The sequence below is a fragment of the Manduca sexta genome, chromosome 17 (genome assembly GCF_014839805.1).
Source record: "Manduca sexta isolate Smith_Timp_Sample1 chromosome 17, JHU_Msex_v1.0, whole genome shotgun sequence".
In the NCBI taxonomy this organism is placed as follows: domain Eukaryota; kingdom Metazoa; phylum Arthropoda; class Insecta; order Lepidoptera; family Sphingidae; genus Manduca; species Manduca sexta.
Window position 1 is genome coordinate 8,177,461 of NC_051131.1, and position 27,852 is coordinate 8,205,312.

Consider the following 27,852-nt stretch of genomic DNA (forward strand, 5'->3'; position numbering starts at 1 on the left):
ATTGAGCACTTTCTATTGCGTAAAAACAATGTTTCAATTTGAGAAAGTGCTGGGTCTCTTTATATAAATAATTTAATTCTTGCAGATACTAAGCGAACACAATAGTTTATGTCATCGTGCATAAAATTTGAAAATTATACCAATTAGGAAACCTGTAAATATAAAGTAGGAGTGCCGTGATAAAGAAGTAAAAACTATAGTAGTGTTTTTTCATTGTTAAGATATTATTATTAGCATCATTAGATATTATAGTTTTATCAATTTTATTACTTTAATATTTGTAAACTTAATTAAATCATGTTTTCAATACATGCGTATGAGCGTTTCTTGACTAATTGTCGTGCAAATAGCGGTCACGGTCTTAGAAGGTAAAAGAACCTTTAAATTAAGGCGGAACAAGGTGAGAAGTGAGGACGTTTGGAAACGCGTTGGTGTTACGCCGCGCCGCCCCATTGCATTCATCGATCAGCGATCAACGCAAGTAGTAGAAACAGTAGATGACTCGCACTCACCTCACACACGCCGATACAGTAATAAAACTAATGTTTATGGTAACCCAAAATTAAATACTTACATTTATTACGTTGAGATAGGTTATCGCCATGATAGTAAATTTACGTGGCCTCACTCGTACGTTAATTTTGTTTTTGTACGTTGATTATACTACTTAGATGGTATTTTAATATTTCGATCAAGAGGGTATTTCGTCGTTATCTACTGCCTGTTTTTGATGAGATTCTTTGGAGACGTAAACTATAATATTGAGAATTATGTAAATATTTATGTAGGGGTTTTTAATAAAAATAACTAGCTAATTAAAAAAAGTGTTTATGGCTATAATTCGATTACAGCTCAACGTATAAGATATATGATATTTAGATTTACCATTACCCAATTACCTTGGCTGTGACGAACCGCTAAGATTCACACGCGTTTTTTGTATAAAACAATCACTCAGCATTAGATAAGATAAGCTAAATGTGATTTACCAAGGCCTTATCATTACCTAAAATAGGTTATTAAATGTATACCGTAAAAAATATTAACAAACGTTTCTATACTAGGTTATAGTTAGTTTTTGATATGCGTGATTATCCATCTTCAAGGAATAAGCATTATTGTCATCTGCTTGTAAATAATAACAACGTAATTATTTAAATAAAGCGACTGTGAGGTATACATAATTACACATTACAGTATGTAAAAAAAATGCTATTAAGATTTTTAAATCAGGTTGGTTTAGAAAGGCGCCTCTAACAGTAGGAATAAAATATTACTAAAACATTTTTTTATAAAACTTGCAATGTGTTTTCTGGTGATGATAAAAAGTGGCAGCAATTTTGTTACATATTGCTTGATATCTATTATATTCAGTATTACATACCACAGAGTAAAGTCGCAGAGAAAGTTTTGGCCTTGTTGAAATGACGCATGTTGGTCTGGTAACCTTGGGATATTGGTCTAATAGTTTATCTACAGTCATACTGAGTACTAATAATTGCACGTGAAATAGAGCCTCGGACTTCAAAATAATAATGTCAACTGTCTAACTCAACACGTAGCAATAAATATTGCAACAGAATAAACTTTCTTAATATCCTTCCTTGGGTTATCGTGATATTCCGTACGAGTTTCTGTGTGTATTTCTTGGAATATTTAAGTTAAAGTTATTTGAACGCTGGACAATTGATGCTCGACGCATATTAACTATCCGGTACCTGGCTGTGGTTTTGTTATGCATGCCTTGTAAGTTGTAGTATAGCCTTTCGCGTGGTGCTTACGAGTTTACAGATTCTTTTAATAGATAAGTAAGTAGGTACTAAATCATTTTTAGAAATTAGCTCAAATGTTTATCTTAGACTTCTTAAAAAAATATATTGTCTCAATATTTTTTATCATAACGTCGAATATTCGCGCAAACACAAGAAATCATTTAATATATATTTTATAATTTTTTTCACTTTTGCTCCCGTAAGATTTTTTGGCATAAAGTAAATATTCATTTTTGTTTTATTTCCATAAAAATATATAGAAAAGTGGAAACAGGCTAGTGGGGAGTTGAACGGACTGCCGAGACGTATGTCCGCAGGTACGAAACCCAATGGCACACGTCTTTGACTTTTCTCAAATTATGTTATGTATTCTTTGTGAATCATTGAAGGAAAACAACGTGAGGAAACACGCAAGCCTAAGTTCTCTAAAAGAATTCTGACAGTATGTGAAGTCTGCCAATCCGCATTAGGCTAGCGTGGTGGACTAAGACCTAATTCCACTTACTTGTAGAGAAGACCCATGCTCAGCGGTGGGACACTATCTAATACAGGACTGTTATTATTATTATTTTGAATACGGTAAAAAAAATTGAGTAAAAAGAAATATGTCTGAATTTATTAGTCCACATGACACTGTTTCTAAAATAGAGCACATAGAGATGTAACTTGTAAGTCCTAAATAGACTTCACGAGACGCTGTCTTCAACAAAATTAACAATAGTGTTCTATACATACTACATAGTTCCCTTTAGTATTGTATTGTGATATGCCGCGGACAGCGTTCACAACAGATCGGACATAATGGGGCCATTGATTGTGTGGACGTATCATTTACGTATGCATGTTTGTGCGTATGTGTTTGTTCAGTGGTCATATTAAGCTTCCTTAAGGTGTAATATTTTTTATTGTTCCTTTTGAAATACATTGCTGTGTTATTTAATTCTGTGCAATTTTTTTAAAATATATACAAATACGAAAAATAAAACGTTAAATCAAAGTCGCAACTAGTATTGTGATATCAAGTTTATATTGGAAATGAATTTGTATTATCAATTATGTATTTTTTTAAACAAACTGTCCTTTCAATAAGATACAATTGTGAAATGAAGTGACGGAATAATCCGGTGATAATATTCTATCCATTTTCCTTATAAAAGCCTAAATGTATGTGAATAAACGAGGTTTAACCATAAAAACTACAATGTAGCTATTGTTATTATGTTTTTTAAATTTAATTATTATAATTAGTCTCTTTAAGGGCTCATTTTCAAACCGTGGAAACACCCCCTATGGAACAACTATCTTGAAATTTTGAAATAATTATTTTCTATAAAGATTTTGTCAAAATGTGAAAGTTACTACTAGTTTGTTCACTGTTAAGGCTTAAGAAGACGTTATATTTTAGACATGCCAAATATGCGCGTTTTCGTTACGCGCACTATCGGCGAGTTGTCAGTGCGCTTTTTTTTTTCGCAATTTAAGTAGACAGTTCGCGACAGCATCGCGTTTTGCGCGTTTGAATTGCCTCGAAATACGTCTTCAGCTCGTTTAAAAATGTCATGTTGCAGCGCGTACCTTGCCTCTTTGTTGACGATTGAAAAATCAACTCTTACTCTATAGAGCTTTTTTTTGAAGGGAAGCTGAGGTTATTTTTATCTAATTGCAATTAATATGTACTTAACAGACATTTTTTTTTTGCTGAAATAATTACATAATATTTTTTGTCAGTAAATAGATTTGTTTATTTTTTTTATCAACGTCTGAGTATATTGCACAAGCCGAATCGTATAAAAGAACATTAATTAATGTACAGAAATATTTTAATGCTACCCTTTCTTGTTATCTTTGATTGACGTTGGACATGTTTGGTTGCAGCTAAGAAACAGAATGGTTCGGCGGTGCGCACGAACAGCTTGGGCTCGGGCGCGCGCACACCGCCCGCTGAGCGAACCAAATCTAAATTCTCGGCATTCGGCAGACTATTCAAACCTTGGAAATGGAAAAGAAAAAAGAAATCTGAGAAGTTTGAAGCAGCTTCAAGAAGTAAGTCGCCATAATATAATACTTGATATAGGTGTATAAAATTAAAGTCTGAATCATAGAGTGCTGCAGCTATAATGTATAATTACTTAAATTACCTTACAAATAATTAAGCAGGAAAAACAACCATTTTGTGACCTAATTCGCAACTACGGTATTACGTTTAATATTGAATACATTAGATCCAGTTGCTTAATGATGTGGAACTGTAGGGGTCGCCGCCGTGCAGTAGTTAACATTTTCTTGCTGCATGATGCATCTACTAAAGCTTACACAAGATATTATAACACGTCACGGATTTCCTAACGCGTAAATTACTCTATATAGTTTGAAATATGAGTTTAAATTTATAAATATAAAAGAAAGTGGTGTTAGTTACATATGTATAACTGAGGAACTGATGAACCGATTTGGCTGAAAATTGGTGGAGAGGTAGCTTAGAACCAGGAGACGGACATAGGATACTTTTAATCACGTTCCCACGGGAACGGGACGTGACATAAGACGTGGTATAAGCAAGCAAAATTTGGTATGGAGATAGTATAAGACCCTGGGAAGGTTATAGGCTTACTATCCCGGGAAAATATATAGTGGGACTTTTATCCTGAAAAACTTCTTCACGCGAGCGAAGCCGCGAGCAAAAGCTGGTATTTAATAAAAACCTCATCATCGCTGTGTCCCGTTTCATTCTTCAACAGACATGCGTAGGACATGTGTTTTAATGGAAAAAATAAATATCAAGAATATTTTAAAGTATGCTAAACACATTTTGCACTGATAATGTTTAATGAATTCCAACATTATATTTTATAGTTGTTCGTTTTTCGTTTATTTCCGTGCTCAAAATATTAAATTATATAACGTCAGCTAAATTAATTGAAAGTGGGAATACAACAAAATAAATGAATAATAATTTTAAAAAAGCCTATTACTAAAACATTTATATTCGGATAAAATTAATTTAATAATAAAATTAAAAGCTTCGTTCATCTGAAAATTACTTTTAATATTTTCTATTAAATTATAATAATTTTATTTCGTCCAAAAAAAAAGCAGTTTCCAGCTTTTCCTAATTAAGCCGACGATAACGACGATACGATTTGCGAAATTGATTTTAAAGTACAGTGATTTTTTTAAATAATGTTTTAGAAAACGTTTCCTATGAAAAAAAAAAACATAATTATATTATTTAATTAGTTAATAAAAATGTTAACACCGACTCATTAAACGATAATCACAGGTCAATTCGGAGTCTGTACATTCTAGAAGCGTATAATCTTTTAAATTCCTTAAGGTGAGCTGAAGTAAGAATTTTTGCAAATTCATTCGCAAGCGCTTAAATCCCAGTGGGCGCACGGTTATATTAAATGATTTTTCGAAATAAATCAAATTCAACATTTACCAACAACAACTTATGCTATCATATCGTTTAATAAAACTTATTGAGATTATATTATTATTCTAAAGAATTTAAGACGTGGTACATGATTCATAAAGTAAACTTTGCTGGTAGTTATTTTTACATCATACATAAGGTGATTAATTAATTAATTTTTATAAATGTTTTAATATTTTGCAGCTTTAGAAAGGAAGATATCCGTCCGTGCGAATAGAGATGAGTTGGTACAGAAAGGCATTCTTCTACCGGAAAGTCCGGTTACGCCAGTACCCGAAGCCAGTAAGTAATTTTTAAATGTGATATTTTTAATTATGATTTCTCACTTTTCAATGAGGGTTCGAACCCAAATATCAACTTTAAATTTTAGTGTCCTTCAAACAGAGATTACCTCTATTGTATACTGCTCTTTGATGGCAAAAATTATACGTAACGCATGTATTCTGACGCACTCTGACATAGGATAGATCTATCTCCAATAATGGTTTATTATTATACTCTTCATCAATGGTTTCTAACCTTTGCCTTGTTACACCTGTTATTTCCGCGGAAAACGAACTTGCCCCGTCTTCAAAATGTTATCAAAACAAACAATACAAGCAAATACAAACATCTGTATTAATCATAAATTGCACAACAGCCTTACAATAATTTTAGCGTCACCTCTGATACGTTTTTTATTTCACGATCCTATAATTAGGTTCTTTGTTACCCCTGTGAAATAGCTGATTCACCCCTGCGGGGGTAATTATTCCTAGGTTAGGAATCCAGGCTCTACATCATATTTAAAAAGGAAACGATATATTGATACCTTCATTTTATATAACTAATACCTATCATACGCATTTACCCCACATATAAAAGGAATCATTGAAAAGTAGGTAAATATTTGTTCATTTTTTTCTTTCATGAATAGGGTTAGTGGTTTAGAAATAGTTTTCAATGTACGATTTCTCAAATATTGGAGTTTAATAATATCAAGCCGGCAACGAATAATTTCAAAATATTTTACAGACACGGTACATGCGCGGTCAATTGTGAGAGTGGATTACGGGTGCTTGGTAATTTTCTAATAGATTTTTTTTATGGCCATGATGTTATACAAGATTGCATGACTCCAATGTTTCTAAATCGCGATTGCGTTTCGCTTTGACGGTAATTCGAATTTTTATAATAATACATGAAACCACAGACATGGATTTACTGAATAATCTACGATTAGTTTATGGTTGTGACTCTGTGGATTCCTTTTCCGGGGTACAAGTTACAGATAGAATACTTTTTCGGGTTAAAAGGTAGCCTAATATGTTAATTAGGATTTTGTTTATCACTTCACCCAAATTCAGAAATGAGTGCGTTTACTTGTTACGGATATCGAACCACACTTTTTCACAATTATATTAACAGGATTTTGTCCTATCGCCAGTATAAGATTATTTTTGACGAAATCCTTTACAATCAATGTATTTGTTAATTCTTGAAATATTTTTGCATTGCCCTCCACTAATCGTGTCCACTGCTCCAAATCACTTATTCTATTGCGGCAAAAAAACAGGCATACAACCGATCTGATCTAAATCTACGTATTGGTAATTAAAAATAAAGGTTATTTTATGAAGGTGTTAGGTTTAACATGGTATATTAAAAGGCAAATACAATGTTGCAAAACTGCTAGACTGGCGCACGTTTGCATTCTAAATGAGCAATCAACACGTGTTCTTCCTACTAAGATTACGTCCTTGTTTTTAGAGAGAAATCAAGCAATATGTGCCTTTAGATTCTGATCGATGCTCAAATAATGGGCCAGTTGGGCAACGACGTGTTTTTTTTTTGCTATGTTGTGTCTTCATACCCGTTGAACTGTGTTACTGTAGCTTTCTAGGGAATATCTATGGCCATAAATTAAACCATAATTAATAAATGATGGACATAGTAACGATATTATTTTTATAAAAACTAGAAACTTACTACGAATTTAGCTATGGGGATAACTCGTGGCCTCAATAGTTAAAATAAAATCACAATAGCATATTTGTAAGCATAGGTGGTATATGTTATTATGTTGTCAAATAGTTATTGCACAAGGTCGCGTTAGCTGCATACAAATGCTGTGATCATTTTGACACCGAACAAAACATACACTTACTACAGAAATATATTAATAATTTTAGTAATTTTATATGTAATAAAATTATTAACAACATATATTTCCGACTATTCCTAGTATTATGTATCCAACATATAGCGAATGAACGAAGTGCTGAAAAATTTGCAATGGTGGCCCTTTTCCGCTCTCTACCTCTTTAGACCTAGTAAGGCAGGCCGGTATTATTATTTCACATAAACCCCTAAAGGGATACAAGTTTTTATTGGAATTCATAAACCGTTAAACTTATCTATACAATAGAGATAAACAAAGGAACTTTTTTTAACAACTTATAAAGGAGACGAAACACGATGAATGTAGCTGCGGATGAGATTTAAATGACATTTTGGACGTTGTTGTTCGAAGATATCCGATTCTCATTTAGTCAATTAAATACTGCGAATATAAAGGTAGGCAAGCCCTGATTGAGATGACATTAATTTTATTTATTTTTAATTATGGATATGTTTTCTTATATATTATTTTTAGTTTAAATCAATCTCCAAGACGCAATAGGTGATTTAAGAAAAATATTGACTCTAAATTGTGATGAAATTTGCTATGGAGACAGTGTACAATTCGATAACATATAGTTTCGCAATAAATTGTTTGCCACTCGTGATGGACGGCTTTGATACAAACAGGCTGATAAACAACACTATGAGTTCTAGATACAGGCGTCAAACGTGCACGGATTGCACTGATCTATTGGGCCTGTGTTTCACAACATCTTTTCATATAAAATGTCATCGTAGTTTTGTACTTTCGCATGATGTTTTTTAACAAAATATATACATAAATTTAAATTAAATTAATTATAAAATTAAAATATTAAGTAAAAATAGCAATTTTATATGCAATTTTATTTATAAATTTATGCATATTGTCAGACTACTCTTAATCTTAAGAATCTTTTTTCTTAATATTGTATTGCATTATTTGTTACATCCTAAGTACACAATTACATTTAATTGAATACATTGAATTAAATTGAATACAAATACATACATTGCGTGTCGATCTTTTGAAATTAATATATGATCAATCAAGAATGTTTAATTCATCTATAATAATAGTACGCAACGTCCAATGTTATCATTAGTAAATTGTATCTTAAAATATGTGTAATTGTCGATGGTGTATCTTAAATAAGTAAATGACAGCATTAGATGGATGTCAGTTAGCTAATCGGACATAAACCTTTTTAAATGGTTTTGGTATTTCGACACACAGGTATGCCTCGGATTAAAGTTTAGCTTACCTTTTATCTAAGTAACACCGTCCCGTGGGATAATTTACAGTATTATTTTTAAGTTTTAAATATTGCTCATTCCCATTTCTAAAAATTCACGTACTAATCAAAACTACGAAAGCTAAGTTATAATATAACAAACAATTAATGAATCACTATTACTTCTTATTTGAGTAATCAGTGCAAAACTTTTTTGGACCCAAACAGAGTAAAAATATGTAATTACATCTTTTCGTTGTTTCAATGGCAAAAATCCCGTGACTCATATTCGTTTCTCTTGCTCGTTACAATGTTTTTTTTTCAAGTCGTATGTGTCAATGAAACTGGGTTCAATCTTGGGTGTTCATAAAAAATAATGTAAAAATTATTTCCATGTTGATACAGGAATTCATGATTTTTAAATAAACTATGAACATATACCTAATTGCTGTTTTCTACTACACACTAATCAGAGCAACTGACGTCATCTTGATATAATTTTCATACGTAAATGATCCTCTTCTACGTCTATATGATACAAGTACAACCCTACCGGTTTACTTATTTAAATGAACAAGTTATTTGTATAAGTGATAGTTATAAGTTAAATATAAATTGTTAAAAATGATGAATAAAATAATGATTCAAGTAAAATCTTCACAGAAAGAAATAGAAGATTTTAGAGGTGTAGTGGCAGAGCCTAGCCGAGTAAGGGTTAATTAATCACTGGTCTGATATTATATTATTGATACTGATCTTGTTTAATAAATAAAAAAATAACTTTCGGGGAGTTTTATTCATGTGTATATTGAAACACTTCACGATACTTATATTTAGAATTCTTTTGATTATATATTTGTATTTTATTTCAACAAAGTAATTTTGTTTCAATACAACTCGTGTTTAAACACGCGGTGACATCACAAAATGTCGTCATGACATCATCTTTTGTTTAGTTACGTCAATGAGTTCATAAAAACTTAAGTAAAAAAATGCAAAATATTTTCAAATTTATTGGCTACTTTTCATGAATGTCATTTCATTCCCATTGTCTCTATTATAGTTAAGATATGTAAACAAACTCTGATTTATCTTAAAAATCTTTATGCAGTAACGTTTTGAATTCAGCAAGAAAAATATTAATTTACAATTTTAATTCCTTGGTTTATTCTACTGGTTTTTCATTTAACTACAAATCAAACTCCCACATCGCACACTGAGGGATGGCCTTAGCCGCGGTACTACTGAATCATTCTATGATTCACTGGTACTACCCCGGTGGAGCGGGCCCATTCGTGTTATAAATAAATATGGCTACGGCCTAGTTCTACCACTTTTAAAAGGGGTATTGATTGGCTATTGATAAGAAAAAAGTAATCGATATGTTATGAAACGTAATTTCGTGTATTCAGGCCAAGGCGTGCGCAGTAAAAATATTTACAATCAAAGTCGTCAATTATTGCAGATATTAATTGCATTCTGAAATTATTTCAGCAATACTTTTATAAAATTATTTAGATTGAAATAAAAAACGCACCTAAATCACAAACTTGGCGTTTCGATACCTCAGGTCCTTACATAGAGACAAGAGAGGGATAGACAACGATTTCGAACCCGTTACATTCTCTCACTCTTTTTATTGAAGTTTAATACTCAGGCAACGTCTACATACTATAAGAAAAATTATAAATTGACTCCTTCAAAGTTCCATAAAATCCTAGTATATGTTCCTTTAAGAGACGTACGTTATTTTTATCGTTACATATCTCATGCCGGTGATATAAAATGGTTGTTTATTTGTACAGATGAGGAGTTGTCTTCGACGTACAGCGGCGAAGAGGCCCGCGGAGACACGGGCAGCAGCGCCGACAGGCTGGCCGGCGTCCACGCGGCGCTGCAGGCGCAGCTGGCGTCGCAGCTGGCGCAGCAGCAGGCGGCGCTCGCGGCCGCCGTCGCCGCCGCCGCCGCCGCGCACCACCACCACCAGAACAATAACGTCATCGGTGAGTAACTACTACGACTGTAATGAGATTAGATGCATTAGGCACTCGGACCATGTGGTTGCATGGACTTGCGCACCCCGTGACCTTGTCTATTAGAGAAAGAGTGTCGATTGGCGGGCTTTTAGTCGGTAGGACGGTTTATACCTATGAGTCCGATAAAAATACGTAAACGGATTTCCCCGTGTGAAAAAAGGCACTCGAACCTCGGAGCTTTGCGTATTGTCGGGAATTGTAACGATCTATTGAAGTCTAACGGCCGTTAGTTTGGTGGGCTCATAAACTACTGAAATCTAACACTAAGTTATTGAGTAATTTCTTATAAATAGCGGCCGAAACCTGACTATCATTTGATTGTCAGGTTTCGGCCGCTGATATAATAATGATGGCGAAAATCAATACGATTTATGCCTGCCTATCTCCGAATGGAGGAGCTAAATTGTCTAGTTGCCACCAGTTGCAAAAGATGTATTTCTTCTCTTGCAGCTAGAGGCAAAATTCGGTTGACTTTTCGACATTTTATTTAGACTGCACTGCACTTACTATTAGGTGCAGTGTAAGTAACATATGTACTAGGATAAAAATATACATTATTCAAAAATGATGCTATCTTTGCATAAACTATTATACTATTCGCATTCATATAAAAAATTAAATACTTCAAATAAAGCGGCTAATGCGACAAAATTAAAAAAAAAATTGTATGATTGTAAAATGTAAGTAGATATATTACTGTAACTTTGACTAAAATTAGCATAAACAGGAGAATTAATTAAAGTAATCAATTACACCAGAACTTTTTTTTATTAATTTGTATAAAACAAAACAATTTAGACGACGACATAGCAACAATATGGGTCAATTAAGTCACTATATGAATATAATGTTTAAACGTTGAAAGCAATATATTGTAAGCATACTTAATCAAAGTGCAGCTGAGTTACAAAATAATTCCCACATTACAAAATTGCTACAACGTTGTTGAAATACTGTGCGAAGTAAATATACCTCAGTAAAACTAGCCCATTTATTTCAATATAATATTAAATTTTATAGGTACTATAAACAATGATCCCTTAATATAAGCATGTTAATTTTTGTTAAAAAAAATACTTGCAATGCTTTATACAGCAGCTATAAATCATTACTTCGTCTTGATCATTCACTAATGTTCATAACAAACAGGATGCAATGAGATTATGGTGAACACTGAGCAGGAAATAAACGTTCCTTGTTTACTTGAAGGTTGTTTTTTTTACCGGTTCTTTATAACTTCGACGTTTAAGGATCGAAGAGCCTTGGTTGGCAACGTATCCTGTGATAAACAACTTAAGTAATCACGCTCGATTATTTTGTAAAAATATTAAGAATTTTATGCTCTTATGGGGTCTTTGAATTGAAAAAAATATCCATATTTGTAAGCGATTATTCCTGCCATTTGTCCCGCATTTTACAATAAATAATTCCTTTTGCTGAGTACGAGTTATCGAAGCATGTATGAGAATGCGAGTTGGTTAATATAACGTGGATCATGAACATTCAGATACTCAGAAAGATTGTCTCAAGATATTCTCCTTTATCGCCGAATCAAGCGATAACATGTTTAGAAAACTAAAAGGCGTGTGCACTGTTCACCAGACATGTCTTAGAATCGAAGCGGAAACCTTCGCTTCAACAGTTCGTTACACTTCCGCTAGGCTTATCGCTTAAGAAGGATGATAGACACTTACCGAAATCGTTTACGTTCTCTTTTATATTATATTATCACAGTATGCTATGCTATCGGATATGCTCTCATGGATGTGAAAAATCGTAATTGACACTACCCAATTATTTGCCTTTTTTATTTAGGCGTTAAGTGACCGTCGTAGCTTAGCTTAATGCGTCTCAGCATACATTACATACTATAGTGACAAAAATATCAATTGAAAATAGCACCCGAATTTTTGTAGACTTAGGCAATAACTATTTTGTGATTTCACCCTACGTTAGTAGATATTACATATTATAAAATATATATTTTTAAAGCCGTTAGAAATGTCTTCATCTCATGCGGTGACTAGTTTTGAGTCTCTACTTGAGCGGCGTGGGCTTGCACGTTTATTAGTGTGTGGGGTCAATTTAGTTGATGGTTGATTATAAGCGAATGAACGCTTATTTGCGTTGCGGCACGATGAGTCAAACACGTTTCGAATGCAAGGCTCTTGCTTCATTAATTGGTGAGGCGTGCAGGGTGGAACATGCTCTATGTGGTGTTACAGCAAGTACGTCTTGATTGTTTACGGCACCATAATAAGCTCATTGAATAACCTTCATTATTGGAAAATTGTTATATGATAGTTTTTTTTTTTTAAAGAGCCTGTCAAGTCCGTTACATTTCGTGATAAAATGAAGTTTTGCTTTTTATAAACAGTAGGAGTTTTTATCCAAGCCGAGTTTGAGTGTCATCCTCATACCTGAAGCTGCAGATAGTACTCTTAAGAAAACCTTATATGGTTTTCGAAATGCAGTAAAATTGTATACCTATGTGAGTTTATTCCGTTAGTAGACACCAATCTTTTAAGCTCCCAGATATGATTGCATGCAAACGGTTCGCGTAAAGTAAGGTATAATTACATTTGTAACTGGAATTTTGTGATAAATTTAATCGAACTCCCATTGAACGATAACTATCAGTAAGTAGCTAATGAAAATCCAAATCAAAAAACACTTTCCCAACTCTCATACTTAAAATATGAGTAGGATAATCATAATATGCATTTTGCGTTGTAAGTTGTGTGTTGACCGCATAACTCTACGTGACGTAGGAATATCCTTGTATCAAGTGTGCTCAGCGAGCCAACGACTTAACGAGTTCTTACATGTTTTCTGGCATAATCCATTGAGCACGGATGGGAACTATATGACACTTGACACTACCGGTTCATTGAATTACCTTTTTCAATCAATGTTAATAATGAAAACGCTAACATTGGAACAAAACTTTAATCAAATCCAATATAATGAATAATATATTCGACACCGCAGAGCATTGTAATTCAATTGTCCAAGTTCGACGTCTCTACCTTGTGTGCACTGTAGCGCTCTGTACAGGGATTGATTATGATTGCTTGTATTATGTGTGCAGTTTCAGGTTAGAATTATATTGGTAGGACATAATTGGTTTATTCGAATGTGTGTCTATATGATTCGGCTAATTTATTGAACAGTTAGACCGCTTTGGATGGGATTCTTGCTGGCTTTATAAGAAGTAAAATAAGTCTTTACACTTTAAAGATATCTAGAGTTTTGCGCGAGGACATTTTATGGACAGAGAGGGTCAGGAAGTATATTTTATCCCCGAAAAAAGCAAGGTTTCTGTGGTACAGTTAATCTACGAAGAGACTTTCAGGCATTGATGCCTCTAGTAAAAGTTAGTATCAAAATACAATACCTTTATTAGGATCTGTCAATTACACGGTGCGCGAGACATTTACGCAATTACCGCAAGCAAAGTAGTTTACATCTTTGTCCATGGCTTATGTCGTAGAGACTACTTACTAATCTCAAATTTTTAATAAATTAAATTATGGGTCTTGAGATTGGATTATTAGCAAAGTAAATAGTTAGGAATATGCCTAAGAAATGTTTAAAATATGCATGAAAACATGTCATAATATGCAACATTTATTAATGAAAAGTAGCTAACAGTTTGATTTTTGTTTTTACTTAAAATCAGCATATTATTTGTACGTATCAACTTCTTATATCAAAATATAAATTTTAAATAACTTAACAGTTTATTTTTAATTATATAAAATTTTCTGGACTAACTTGCCTTGGTGGCGTAGTTGTACTACGTATTGCGTACGTGGTGCGGCTATCACTAGGAGATTTCGGCTTTGATCTCTGGGTTGGCTTATTGATATTGTTTTTCTATTTTTAATAAGCTTGCTTGAAAAGTATATTATGGTTTGTAGAAAGTTTCACCATGATAGGATTATGTATTTGAGCACAATTTCAAATCCTGCGTTATTTTTCAGCTTAGACACTTGGATATGCTTCGTCGGCTACATTACAACCCAATTTAGTGTTTATTCTTAAATATTCAAATGAATAGAAATAATACTATATCTACAAATATAACGAAAATATGTATAATCCCATCATTTTAAGCAATATATGCAAAAAACCGACGCTAAAATACTCAAATGCATTTAATCCGGTCTCTACATATAAATTATATCTATGCTTCCGTAACAGCATCATAATAATTAATGTCATCAATATGATAAATATAAAGACACTGTATTGTTTCGATTAGGTATCTTAATCTAATATAACATGAGATGGTTAGGAGCATAACCGTTCCACAAAAGCCCGCATGGGTGTCAAAAGGCCGGTCGAGTCTAGCGGGCGAAGGGTGGCAGCCGCGAGCCGGTAGAGTAGCTCGTGGCGATGGTCGGGTCGGTCGGGAACGGTCGCAGGCCGCAGCGGGTCTGCGGGGGCGGTGCGGGATGGCCGGGAGCGGTGCCGGCGGCGCGACGCGTGCGGGCGCGCGGGGAGCGGTCGCGCGGCGCGCGCTTCAGTGTCGGTCCGCCCGCACCCGCGCCCGCCGGCCCGCGACCTGCCGCAAACCGACCCTCGCGCCCGCCTGCCCTAACCTCACTCGATTACCTGCCCGCCTAGTTATAGGTACCACCTGTCAAAACACCGAATGAAACCCACTGACGCATCTTATGTCGTCTACTCCTCCTGACGTAACCGTTATTAGCGATATACACAACGTGAAGTGCGCATTAAGGTTTTTCAACCCAATGACACCAGCGACCCCTATTTCTGAGGTGTTCGCAATGTGGAACGTTTAAACCCTTTCAGTCTTAGAGTATACAGTAAATGCACTATTTGACCTATTTTACTTCATTGCTTAGAATGTAGCCTGAAAATTTATAAATACTAACGTATTACGCCACTATATTATACTGTGTATCGAAAAATTCGTCACATGATCGTCACTGTCGCTTCAGTTTTGTCTTTTTTATCAGAACTTATTGCAATAGTAATATCATACTTTATTAAGGAAAAAAACGTGTTTTCAGATATAATAATTGTTGCATCTTTTATCAAGTTTGACGATGTTGGACCTCTTACAACTCCTTTCAAAATTTAAAACTTACAATCGAGTGATAACTTTACAATAATCTTTAACTGTACTTTTTTTTAAACTTTCGATATACTTAAATAATGGTAAATGATGTTTTATACTAAACAATCGTGTAACCGGCATATGTGTGGTTAAGTTATATCGGTCGCGATATTCTAGGCGCGAACTTTGCGTGCGGTATCGATCCACATCGAGCACTAGCGTTAGCACGCGATCGCGGCCGCTGCACCGACGATATTTCCCACCGGTACACACGTCATGTTCCTGTGACAACACTCCTTTATAAAATTACGCCCAATTGCCATCCGGCTGACCTCGTTTCGCTCGTACTTACTGAATAATTAAATATTTATTATCGAAATGCAAAGTATCACTTAATTCAAATACTGAAATTAAAATTTAGTTATTATTTTAGCCTGTACCTATGCTTGGCTTTACAAATGTGCGTAAAGTTTTCTTTGTTAGGGGTTTATCAGTCAAGGTATGTTGGGTGGCATTAAAACACATTTGAGGGTCTGCGGCCGCAGTCCGAGTGTTAAGGGCGGCGGATAAGAGAGCGGGCGCGGTGTCGCGAGCGCCGCACCGCGGCCGGCGCGTGCCGCCGCCACCGCCGCCGCCCGCGCCGCCTGCGCCGCGCCTTTCTATGATGGGCTACATCATGGGATGCGCCTGCTTGAGAGGTGCGTAGCACCATCATATTCGTAAATACGTAAATAGACGATTATTTTTACTGGCTGCATTGCATCGTACAATGCGTATAGTTTTCAATTGTATTAATATTTTAAAACTCAAACGTTGTTTTGTAAAATGTGTTTAGTTATATGTAGGAAATAACAGGACAACAATGATTTTATTTAACAGCAATATATTATGATTACTTATTACAAAATAGGCGAATGAAACAACTGGTGCCAATTGAGTAATATACCGACGCGTCAATAACTCAGTATACAAACGAATATGACAATATTACATCATTACGTTTCAAGTCTCAGGTTTAAAGTTAACGAAGTAGCTGACGTCTACACCAAGACGGTAGCCCACTGCTGCGCCGCTACCGCTCCGCTTTAAATGAACTTTTCTGATTTAAAGTCCATTTCTGCACTTTCCGGGAAAAAAGTAGCTTATAACAATTATGTTTATTCAGAATTTGCTTTATCGGTCTGCCAAATTAGTCCAAACTGATTTAGGGATTTATCTGTTTACTTCGAGACAGCTTTACAAATTCTCATATTTATAACCTTAGGAAAATAAATGTATCAATTCTCCACATTACCTTCTATACTTATGTAGTTGTGAGAGCATTGTTTGCGAGTTTTTTTTACTTTCGTATAACAAAAAGGGATTCATGGTTATTTTTTTATATTTACATAAGCGATTTATCTAATAAAACTTCTCTTTCATCAAACAATCCCTTGTTGCCCTTTATCCTTGCGATTATAATTAACCCTGATTCTTTAAAAAAACGAATGTCACGGAAAATAAACCTTTCTGCATGCGCTCATTCATATTATGAAGCTCATGGTAGAGTTCCAAATATATTTAGTACTTAACTTTATAGCAATCACTGTTATAGTGGCTCGAGCCGACAAGTCCCGATCCAATCGGTGTTATTACGTCCAGTTAGATCAGCAAAAATAATGCTTGCGATATATGAAGTCTATGCATACGTCGTTTTTAACGAGCTGACGACGCTCTTCCAAAACCCACAAAGCACGCAACAAAACCGCGTACTAAACGCATTGCAGTGAGGAACTGAGTACAAGTTTGCACATAAAAGATGTTCACACTAGAAACACACAGAAAGCGGTGACGTCGGCCCATGTAACTTACCCGGCTTGCATTGATTTGGGCCTTTATTATACCTGACTAAGAGATATTAAGTGGTCACTTGATGAGCAAATATAAAAGTAGGCAATTAATCATTGTTTGGATAAAAGCCGATCATCTAAATATTCGAATTGGTCTATACTAATTGAATACATTTGTTCTAATTTTCGAGATCTACTTATTTTACACATTTTACATTGAAGACCGGACCAGGTGGGCGTTATTAGGAGCTTTTAGCCACGTTTTATACTGAATTTATCTGTTGTAAGATATGTATTGCTTCACGTAAAATCCATATTTCTCTGCAATGTTCCAGATAGTTGGCGTCTGTCGTCTAAATTGGTATCTACCCAAGTCTAAGTTACGAACTAGAAACTTCTTATCTTATACGTCAAACTAAGATTGGATATATTTAACTGTAGATAACTTAATAATGTTATGGCGTATCTAATACTTAGCCAAATATATTTCATATTTGTAATTGCAAATAATTATTAATTATGTTGTTTATTCTAGTATGACAAATGAGCAGAATAATTGTAGAACTATGTACATAATAAATATACGAGCAAACATATAAAAACATGGCAAAATATGTGTTATTCCTCACATCCGCACTACACGCTCGCACGGCTACGCTCTCGCCGAGCACAGAACGCAAGCAACTTTTTTCTTTAACACAGCTTACTAATGACGCATTCATATAAAAAGTACTTTTATTAATAATATCCAGGTCGCAGTGAGTAATGTAGCTATGAAAATGTCATGAAATCTATCCGTAGAGTTATAAAATTATGAAATAAAAAACCTACAATATAGGTTTATAGTTATACATTTTGTCGTCGAAGTCGTCTAGATGGTGCAAACGTGCTGTATGATGCGAATTAAGGGCGCCTTTAAATTAGCCGCTTAGTACCGCGTGGAGGCAGTGCGGCTGTAACGCATTTAGCTTCTAATTTGAAGTCTCCTGAATAACAAGAAGCACACACGCTAGTCGTTTGGAATCAACAATGTGACCTACTCAAAACATAGATGATTCGCTACTCTACTCCATATTGAGAAACATTGGAAACTTAAAACCTTTTTTTTTTACAAAAAGCAATCTTTATAGAGCACTTTGTCGAGGTGACGGGTAGAATCCACAGGAATGGCAAGTCAATATGTATGGCATAAAAGCCGTCAGTTGTAGGATCTAGCTCTCTTTTCTCGGCAATACGACGTAATCCCAAAGTTACAATACAAAGAATGTGAACTATTCAATTTGATCTTTTATTGATGACATCGGTTTTGCTTGTAACTTACAACGACATGTACACTGGATGGAATCATAAATACTATTATTATCTAACTGATTAGTGATTGTTTTTGCATAGACCACTAAACGAGCAAATTCGTCCCCTGATGTTAAATGACCACAATATCTGAAGAATATAAATGTATTCTGGCCTAAATGAAAAAAAAGTGGACAGACGGACGTGTTTGAGGCTCTGAAAATCGAAATCACCATACGAAACTTAAAACAAAAGCGCTGTAAAACTGTACACAAATTTAAAATGTCAACGCGATTCTACCACCTACAATATAGTCCTATTATGTACGAGTATGTTATGTTGTCCCTCTCAGTAATAGAGGAGGTCCGTGTTCAGCAGTGGGCCAGTATATAATACAGGGCTGATATTATTATTTATTATTATTATATTATGTTGTAAAATATACTTACCTCGAATTTGATGATTTGTTATTTGATTACCCTAAAAGTATATGATAGTCAAAAACAGTGGCAAACAAAGAAAGTATAAAACTCAGGGGTCATGATCGCTATGCAGTCCTACAATGAAGCTACGTTAAAACGCGGCTCAGGGGAATGACTCACTTCGTCTGGTTTTTACTTATGTGCATGGTGCATTGGTCGATATTCAGGCGCCTGAAGAAGTAACTTTACAGTATGCGGTGTTTTCGTTGAGACAGGCTTGATTTTACGTTAACTATAACGAATTATCAATAGCCGTTCAGGATTACAGATTACGAAATTACAGATTGGGATATTTTGCACCAAAGTTATTGTCATAGTATCTGTCAAATTTCTTTATTTATAAACGTTATAAATCAATTATTCTGTGAAACACCGTCATCGTTTATAGAACACAGGTTACAAAATTTTACCATTAAATTACTAACCCTTACAGAGATACAGAAAGCATTATATTTAATTCATTCACTGTCGTCAGGAAGGATGAAAAAAAAATCTGGCTTGAACAAAGCCTGCAATTTGGACGTACTGTTCCAGAACTGAAGGATTTAAAGCTTATAATTAACCAGCTTTTGTCTTATCTTGTAAAAAATCGTGGTTTTAAGGAAACCGTTTTTCAACCAACAAAAATGGAAGTAGTTCCGAATCAACACTTATATACATATTTTCCCTTTATATATGAACAACCATATCTCTCCAAAGGGATCAGATTTTTTAAACATAATTTTTTCATTCAATATTGTGTTTGTCGAAATAGGTCCTACTTAATATTGACGAAAAAATCGCGGTATAAAGATTGCAAAACAGTATATAATAACAATTTTGATTTACATCATTTCTTAAAATAAATTAGATTAGATTAGGGTTTTAAAATAAATTACATTAGATTATGGAATTATTTAGTTCTGATACAAGGGTAATATTTTATATTTGCTTTCGGATAAGCCGTTCAACTTTGAACACGTAAAATACACTCACCCAACCTAACCTTCGCAATGATTGTAATATTAATGAGTATAATAGTAAAACCAATTTTTATATGAAACTTTATTGAAATTAGTTATGGCCTTCCTCTATAGTGTGGAATAATGTTCAGTAATATTTTTAGAAAGGAAATAATAAAAAAATCATTGCTTTATGTTCTAAATTTCGTTACGAGCCTACACACACGTTTTTTTATGATGATACTTTTGACGCTCTTTGAACGTAATTGAAGCTCGCTGTAAAAGCTTATGAAAAATTCTTTTTAATTGTTGCAAAAATTAAGAACCCTACAAGAGATGCCAGAGTAATTCTGATTAGGCAAAATATTGTGTTAATTGCATAAGAAACAAGAAGCCATATTTCTAGAGCAATATAAATTGTTATATCTACATGACGTGAATTAAAATAGCAGTATATATACTTTTACTTGCTGTGCCTTAGTAATAGATATTAGCTACGATGCAACGGTATTATGAGTTTGTTTGTAATTTGTTTGTAGTTATGGGGTAAATTTATTTCAATATTTTAAGGATGTAATGCGATGATTTTCTTTGCAGTTATTTATTTACTACTTGCTTTTGCGCGCGGCAGTGCGCGCGTCGGAATCTACTGGAATGAAAGTACCTCTGCGGGCTTTGGGGCCCACAGTAGCCAACATGGTACTTCGGAACTTGGTATACACCAAGTACAGATACCTGTACGCCAAATTTTATTCAAAATCTTACTCCGGTTTTCGTGTTTACTTTTAACAAACATCAGGAAACATGTTCACAAACTTTTACATTTGTAATATTAGTAGGAATTATTAGGACGTGGGATTTTAAAACAACAAACTAAACAGTTGGTCACAAGAATCTTTTCAACCCTGTATAACGAGCTTGCCTTTTGTTCAATATGCTTTGTACGGGCTGGTACAACTCTCAAACCTTTGCAATTCTTTTGGAAGTCTTTCAACTATGCAAGTTTCCTCGGGATGTTTTCCTTCACCGTTAAAACGAGCAATAACGGTGACTACACACGGTACGTACAACTCCAAAAAGGCTTCATGTGTGTTTTGTTTCTGTTGTCGGATGGTTTTACTATTGTTTATGCGAAGTCGTGATGTTATATAGTCAGGCGAGCGGAATACTTCTCTCGTCTTAAATTAAAAAAAAAAAGATGTATATCTGTTTTGTTATTGAGGTAGTTCCTTAACTTGTCATGTAATTCCAAATTCTGTAATAACTGTTGTTATTATGTCCAGCACCTTACACTGTAATACTTGCCTTAGTCAGGGCGACAGATCTAAAAAATCTTAAAAAAAGTTAATTAAAAATTCGAGCAAATAACGTTTGTTTTCCCTTTTCTTATAATAGGGCTCGTAATTAATCTTTAATTAGACTAAATATGAATTTATAAACTTCAAAATCTAGTAATATAAACGTGTATTTTGGTACCATAAAAGATATCTATTGCTCGTAATATGAACAAAACTATAATGAGATAATGTGTTATAAACGTTTCAGTACAATTAATAATTCTTTATAAAGTTGGAAGAGCTCTATACGGGATTGCGGTTGACGTTCGCTTCTCATGCAATGAATAATATACAAGTCTTAATACGTCTGTTAAGCTGACAGACATCATGGTGTCACTGACCTACGGGTTACGTCCTACGATTGTCTACAACATTTAACGCTGTGTTCTACAGGTTCACTTTAGTACTCTTAGGTACAATTCGCTGAAATAGCTCTATTCAACGGTTGAATTTTGCGGAGATAATATTATTATAATTACTTTCGTTCTATGAATCATCTACTTTAGGTCAATTTGTTTTGTGTTTACTTTATTAACACCATAGTATTATGTATACTGAAGTTATCTCAGCATACCAAAAACAAAAAACTGGATAATTATAATCTAAACTTTCACTTACAAAACGTAAAGTTTCTACGAAGATTGTATGTAAAGTCTTAAAACAGTTGTTATGTCATTGTTAAAAAGTACTCCGCCTTCGCGACCGGCTAGGCTATACAATTACGGGTTCTTATTTCAAATATAAAATCGTGGCCTTAATAAGAGCACCCTTTGTTGACAAGAACTCAGTTTGGGAGTCTGATCTTTATTAAATATAAAAGACTGCTTCCTGATAATACTTCAAAATGGTTGAGCTAAAGGCGCTGTTTACGTAATTTCATTTAATTATTAGAATTCAAAATTAATCATCAATTTGATTTAGCTTTTTCCTAACAATTTTGATTGTAATTTAAACTCGAAGCAGAATTTTTACTAAACTATGAAATCTAACATATTTAGGTTATTGAACTTAAAAACTAAGTGCTATTCTTTTACTTGTTTAACTTGGTACAAATGCTGGGTGAATGACGATAAATTAAAAATTCAAAACAAAGCGAGGCGGCGTGTGGGCGGGCGGACGGCAAAACGCGGAGGGCGGGCGGCGATCGAAGAGCGCGCGCGGTGTCGGGGGCTGGGGGGCGAAGTAACGATCGTGCGAGCGGGCGCAGTGTTCCACCGAGCGCGCCGCGAGCATGAGCGACGTGGGCACGCTCGCCGCTATGGACGCGTTCGCGGGCGGCGCGAGGCGCAGGCCCGCTCGCCTGCCGCCGCCGCCTCGCTTGCCGCCGCCGCCGCCGCAGCGCCACCACCGCGACCACGACCACTACTACACGCGCCGCAAGTCCCCCGTGCCACGCCATGCTGCCAACCTCACGCTCTTCGCGCGCACCAACGGTACCCTCGCCTCGCATCTGCACCACCACCGCCATCATCACCACCACTACTATGCTCTCGCACTCCACCGCATGTACATTCTTTTGTTTGCTCGTTGTTGTTTCTTGAATCATATGATTTCTCAATGTCAATGTCACGCATTAACCACAGCATACACCCCTCGCATTTCTTGGTGATTTGTTAATGGTAATATTATTCATTATATATTAAAAACTTACATCAATATAATTTTAGCAATACCTGTTATATGTGGTAAAATTAATTCTTAAAAATAAATGTATCACTTGCGAAGTGATAGTGCTAGTTTTAAGGATTAATTGTTATATCATTCTTAAGTCATATTCATTTAATAACATCCACCGAAATATAAAATAATTATTTCTTATGAATTATTATGAATATATAATGTCATTTTTTGTAAATATGAAGCTTTTACGGAATAATTTTACAGTTTATCAAAAATAAATCGGTCGGTGCTACTGAAAATATGAGATGAGCAAAAATTGATACATTATGTAAAAGAAATAAATAATTCCGATAGCTACGCTATTGTCTGTAGTCAAAAGAAAATTATAATAAAGAATAAATATTTTCTATAATTAAACGGCCATTCCTTTTCAAACAAAGCTGGAAGCAATTTGGTTGAAATAGCAAAATTTTCGTTGTTAGACGGCACCCCCAGGTACGGTAAGGATTAACCGCCCACGCGCCGCCCGCCTTTCATAACTCTCAACATACCAATTTTTACATTACGTTTGTGCTCCGGTATTTAGGCAAATTAAAGAAGATGTACAGAATAATATTTTATTTAACACAATCTGACATCTGAATATACGTAATTTGAAACTTAAAATGAGTTCGTTCTATTTGGATTGCACCAAGTTACATTGTTGTATTCTATGTACTATGGATTATTACAATTATGCTGCTTACGGCTGGGCAATCATATAAACATATAAGAGATTTTCAATGCCACAAGTCAGTCATTATTTTTGTTTATTTCACCAGTAGTATCTTCAAGAATGTTATTGATATCAATAACTATTGTGCTGTACCTACCCATTGCTCAACCGTTATGCCTTGAGACTGTCAGAGACATAACAACTAAGCTATGTTGTTGAAATATGTTAGTTTAAAAACAGCTTGTGCTGCATTCTAGGATTCAAATCATATTCTTATCGGTGGATAATATTATTGAGTAGAAAGTAAATAGGAGACTCGACGCCGGCGCGAGCGTGATGTGATACAGACAAGGTGCCGCGGCCTTGCAGAAACTATTTGCGGCATGCTTCCGAGCCTGTCGTCGCTAAAGCACGCCGTTTAATTGGCCTCCGGAATGTCAATCAACACATTCCTCATGAAAAAATGTAGCAGGATATTAGTCTATGTCTCGTGTCTCGTGGAGATTGGGATATTACAATACAAAAAACTTTAAATACCAATGATAAAAATAAGTCAAGTTTAAATATGATCAATATGAAGAGATAGCAACTCTATATTGTTATATAAAACAAATATTGACGTTTATTGCAAACAATTCACTTTTAATTCCCAAAAAAAAAAGATTTTTTTAATTCTTACTAAACCTCATACCAAGTAAATTCGTGGTCAAAACTAAAAGGTTGACAGCAATAAAACTAAAAGAACTGTTCTATTCCTATCTCTACAATTTTATTTGATACCGCTAATTAAAGCTGCAACAATAAATAAATTCAAAAAGAGTATTCTGCGGGAATATAACGAACGCAAACATTTTAATTGATAATACGTGGTGAAAAGGGGGAGCTTCCTGAAACACGTGGGGCGGCCGCTTCCAGCCACGGAATGGCCTTAACCCGCCGCGGCGCGGTGCTTCTGCGCGCACATCGCCGCGCCATTTCCCGTTGCCTTTTTGCGGACCGAAAGAAATGGAGCTCGATTTCTCCGCCTCTAAAAATATTAACACTTTCATCATGTTTTCAATGATTACTTCTTAATGAGTTCTTTATATTGAGAAAATGCATAATAATATATGTATCTGTCTTTAGTATTTAATAATTTAGAGAATTATATAATAAACATTGAAATAATTAAATATATGAAATCAATTTATTCTTCTGTGTATTTCCGATGAAACAATGTTAGGAATAAAGTTTTATAAACATCACTTATGTTTCAGAACTAATGTTTTTAATAATTTTTGCCGACCACATCTTTATAAACGTTTATATGAATAGTTGGTATCGTAGCGTTTCGTAGAAAATAGGAAAACAAAGGACATTAACGACATAGTCACTCGTTGTTGCTCACACGTTTTCGTTACGTACATAGTAGCTAAGTTAGTTCGGCCCTTTTCAGCGAGTTGTTAATTTTTAACGGCTCATGTTCCACAGCCATTTCTCTACGTCTGTAGTATAATCTCTATCAACAGTTTTCGATGAAAATTACTCTTGCAACCCAAGCCTTTACTCTCTGAATTCTGGAAACACTGTAATTAATAAGAATTATAATCTATCAGCTTGTAAAGAGAAAGTGTTTGGTACAAAACATGATCCCCATTATGATTTCTCTGTGTTTTGCCACCGTGCGAACTTTTGATTTTGTTGACACTATAATGTCTACGTAATTATTTACATTTTTTTCTTCATGACACTGCGTCGCCAGAGCAAGATTTCTAAATATCATCTAAAAAGGTGTAATAATTCGGTAATAAATTTTCACTTCAATCAACACATCGTTTCATATTTGAAATCTACGAACACAGCTGGCTTCCTAATATTTGTTTTCACATTATTAAATTCTCGAATAAGCCGGTTAATAGTAGGTCATAGCAGAACTGGTTAAGCTGCTATCCAGAGCCCCTGATTACCACCATACACCATACAGTGCAGGATTTGTTCTTGCGAAGATTTTCCAAAGAAAATCTCGCGTCTTGCGAACAATCTATTTATAAGAATTACAAAACCAATGCATTATCACTGCTCCAGAAATGTTTTACGATTGTTTTGTATTTTTATTCAGTTGTTTTATTTGTATCATACGCCTATAGTCAGATTTAGAAATACCTGTATTATGTATAAAAATAAAAAAAGTTGTTTATTTAAAAAAAAACACGTTATAACTGACGGTAAATAATTAATATCAAAAAACCTTAGTACAAATTAGATTGAGAGCTTTATCTCGATGTATGTATATCATAATTCTCTTTTGTGTATTCTAATTTAATCATTTGATAACCTATAAAATTAATTATAATAAAATTCTATTATTATTGCTGCAAACATGTTTTTTGAACAGCATATGTTCTTTTTACTAACTTAATGAGACTATAAAAATATGTTATATTTCGTCTGTCTTTGTGCCCGCGTGGTTCTCATCAATGTCGTATACATTTTCTCTTTGACTTTGAACGAATTTCTCGCAAGCCAAGAATAATATGTATGATATATTATACACACGCACTTTAAGCACAATGTTATAATAATTTGACGACTTATAAGGATACATATATATAACATTTTATATGCGAATAAATCGGTATTACTATCTTACATTTATCTCGTGAGCCATTGCAGTCACAAAAGGGGTAGCTGAGGGCCTTTACGGTAACGGCCGCCCTAAAATAGGCGGAGAAAATTAAAGTAAAAGGGACTACTATGCTAGCAATCCCGATTACACCTCAATGTGATAAAATTGAAAATGAGTAGTGAACACAATACAGTGTGTGCCATAATTTACTTTCAATGCTCCCCCAAACACGAACGTGCAAATGACAAATGGGCCAAGGTCATCAATACCAGTTATTTTTAATAGTAATTATTGTTTAATTCTCTTTTCATTGTATAAACGTAAAAAAGTGTGTTATTGCAAATAACTCTGAACAAAAGAATTACATATTTCAAATCCAATTGCAGATCCGAGAGTGTGATATAAAAGTATTTGTTTAAGCATTTTCACTGTGTAAACAGACCACATAGTTGATGCGTCAGTGAATGTTTTCTGTTTTTATCGTGCAGAGTGTATTTTTAACTAGCTCGTGGTAGTGGAATCGTCGTTTTACGCGATGTGACGAGCAATTGGAGCACGCGCCCACCGCGCACGCATGCTCCTAGCGCTACATACACCTTGCGTATTCTTGACATTGTATACTGCGCCGCTATTACTGGTTCAATTCTATTCTGAGCATATATTATGACAGACGTTCATAGACGTTACCGCATTGCGGCTGCAAGTACTCCATTGTTCATAAATATAAGTTTCTATTAATTAGCTTTTTGTACTATATAATTTAATTAATTTTACGCTACGACGCGTTGAAGCGATTAAGTTAAACGATTTTCGGTGGCAAATTTCAGTTAACTGTTTTGGCTCTTTAAAGATTAGTTTGACTTAAATAAATGCTAACATTAGTTGCCTTTTATCTTGATGATTTATACATTCTAGCCATGATTGGCAGTGACATCACACAGGAATGCTGGATTTGCTGAACGAGCGTCACGTCATAGGGATTGTTCTTTGTTTTATCAATTTTATCATACTCCGACCTGCATGTTACCTGCTGATAATCTACAGATATAAAAATATAATGTATTGATGATGCATACCATCTTAAAAAAGATTAAATACGATACGAATAGATGTTTGTTTATTGGTAAAGCATTAAACGCTGGGAAGTGCATAGACGTCAATTAATTAACAATAACATGAATTCGTTGCCTTTGGAGCCTTTCCATGACACGCATGTAGCCTGCGATTTATAGTATTGCGATTATAAATTAAATTCTGAAATAACATTATTTTACGGGTTTTATCGCATGTATTTATATTATTATTTTCATCCGACCTTTCGAA

General features: G+C 34.5%; 1 protein-coding gene across 6 annotated transcripts in view; it reads left to right on the forward strand.

Annotated features, from left to right (window-relative positions):
- Window positions 1–27,852, forward strand: part of LOC115443174 (phosphatase and actin regulator 4B) — a 61,817-nt gene that overhangs the window by 18,593 nt on the left and 15,372 nt on the right. For all 6 annotated transcript variants that reach the window (XM_030168468.2, XM_030168470.2, XM_030168471.2 and 3 more), the window contains 3 exons: window positions 3,648–3,815; window positions 5,392–5,490; window positions 10,391–10,588. In XM_030168468.2, coding sequence (XP_030024328.1) covers window positions 3,648–3,815; window positions 5,392–5,490; window positions 10,391–10,588 — 465 coding nt within the window. The remainder of the gene's footprint in view (window positions 1–3,647; window positions 3,816–5,391; window positions 5,491–10,390; window positions 10,589–27,852) is intronic.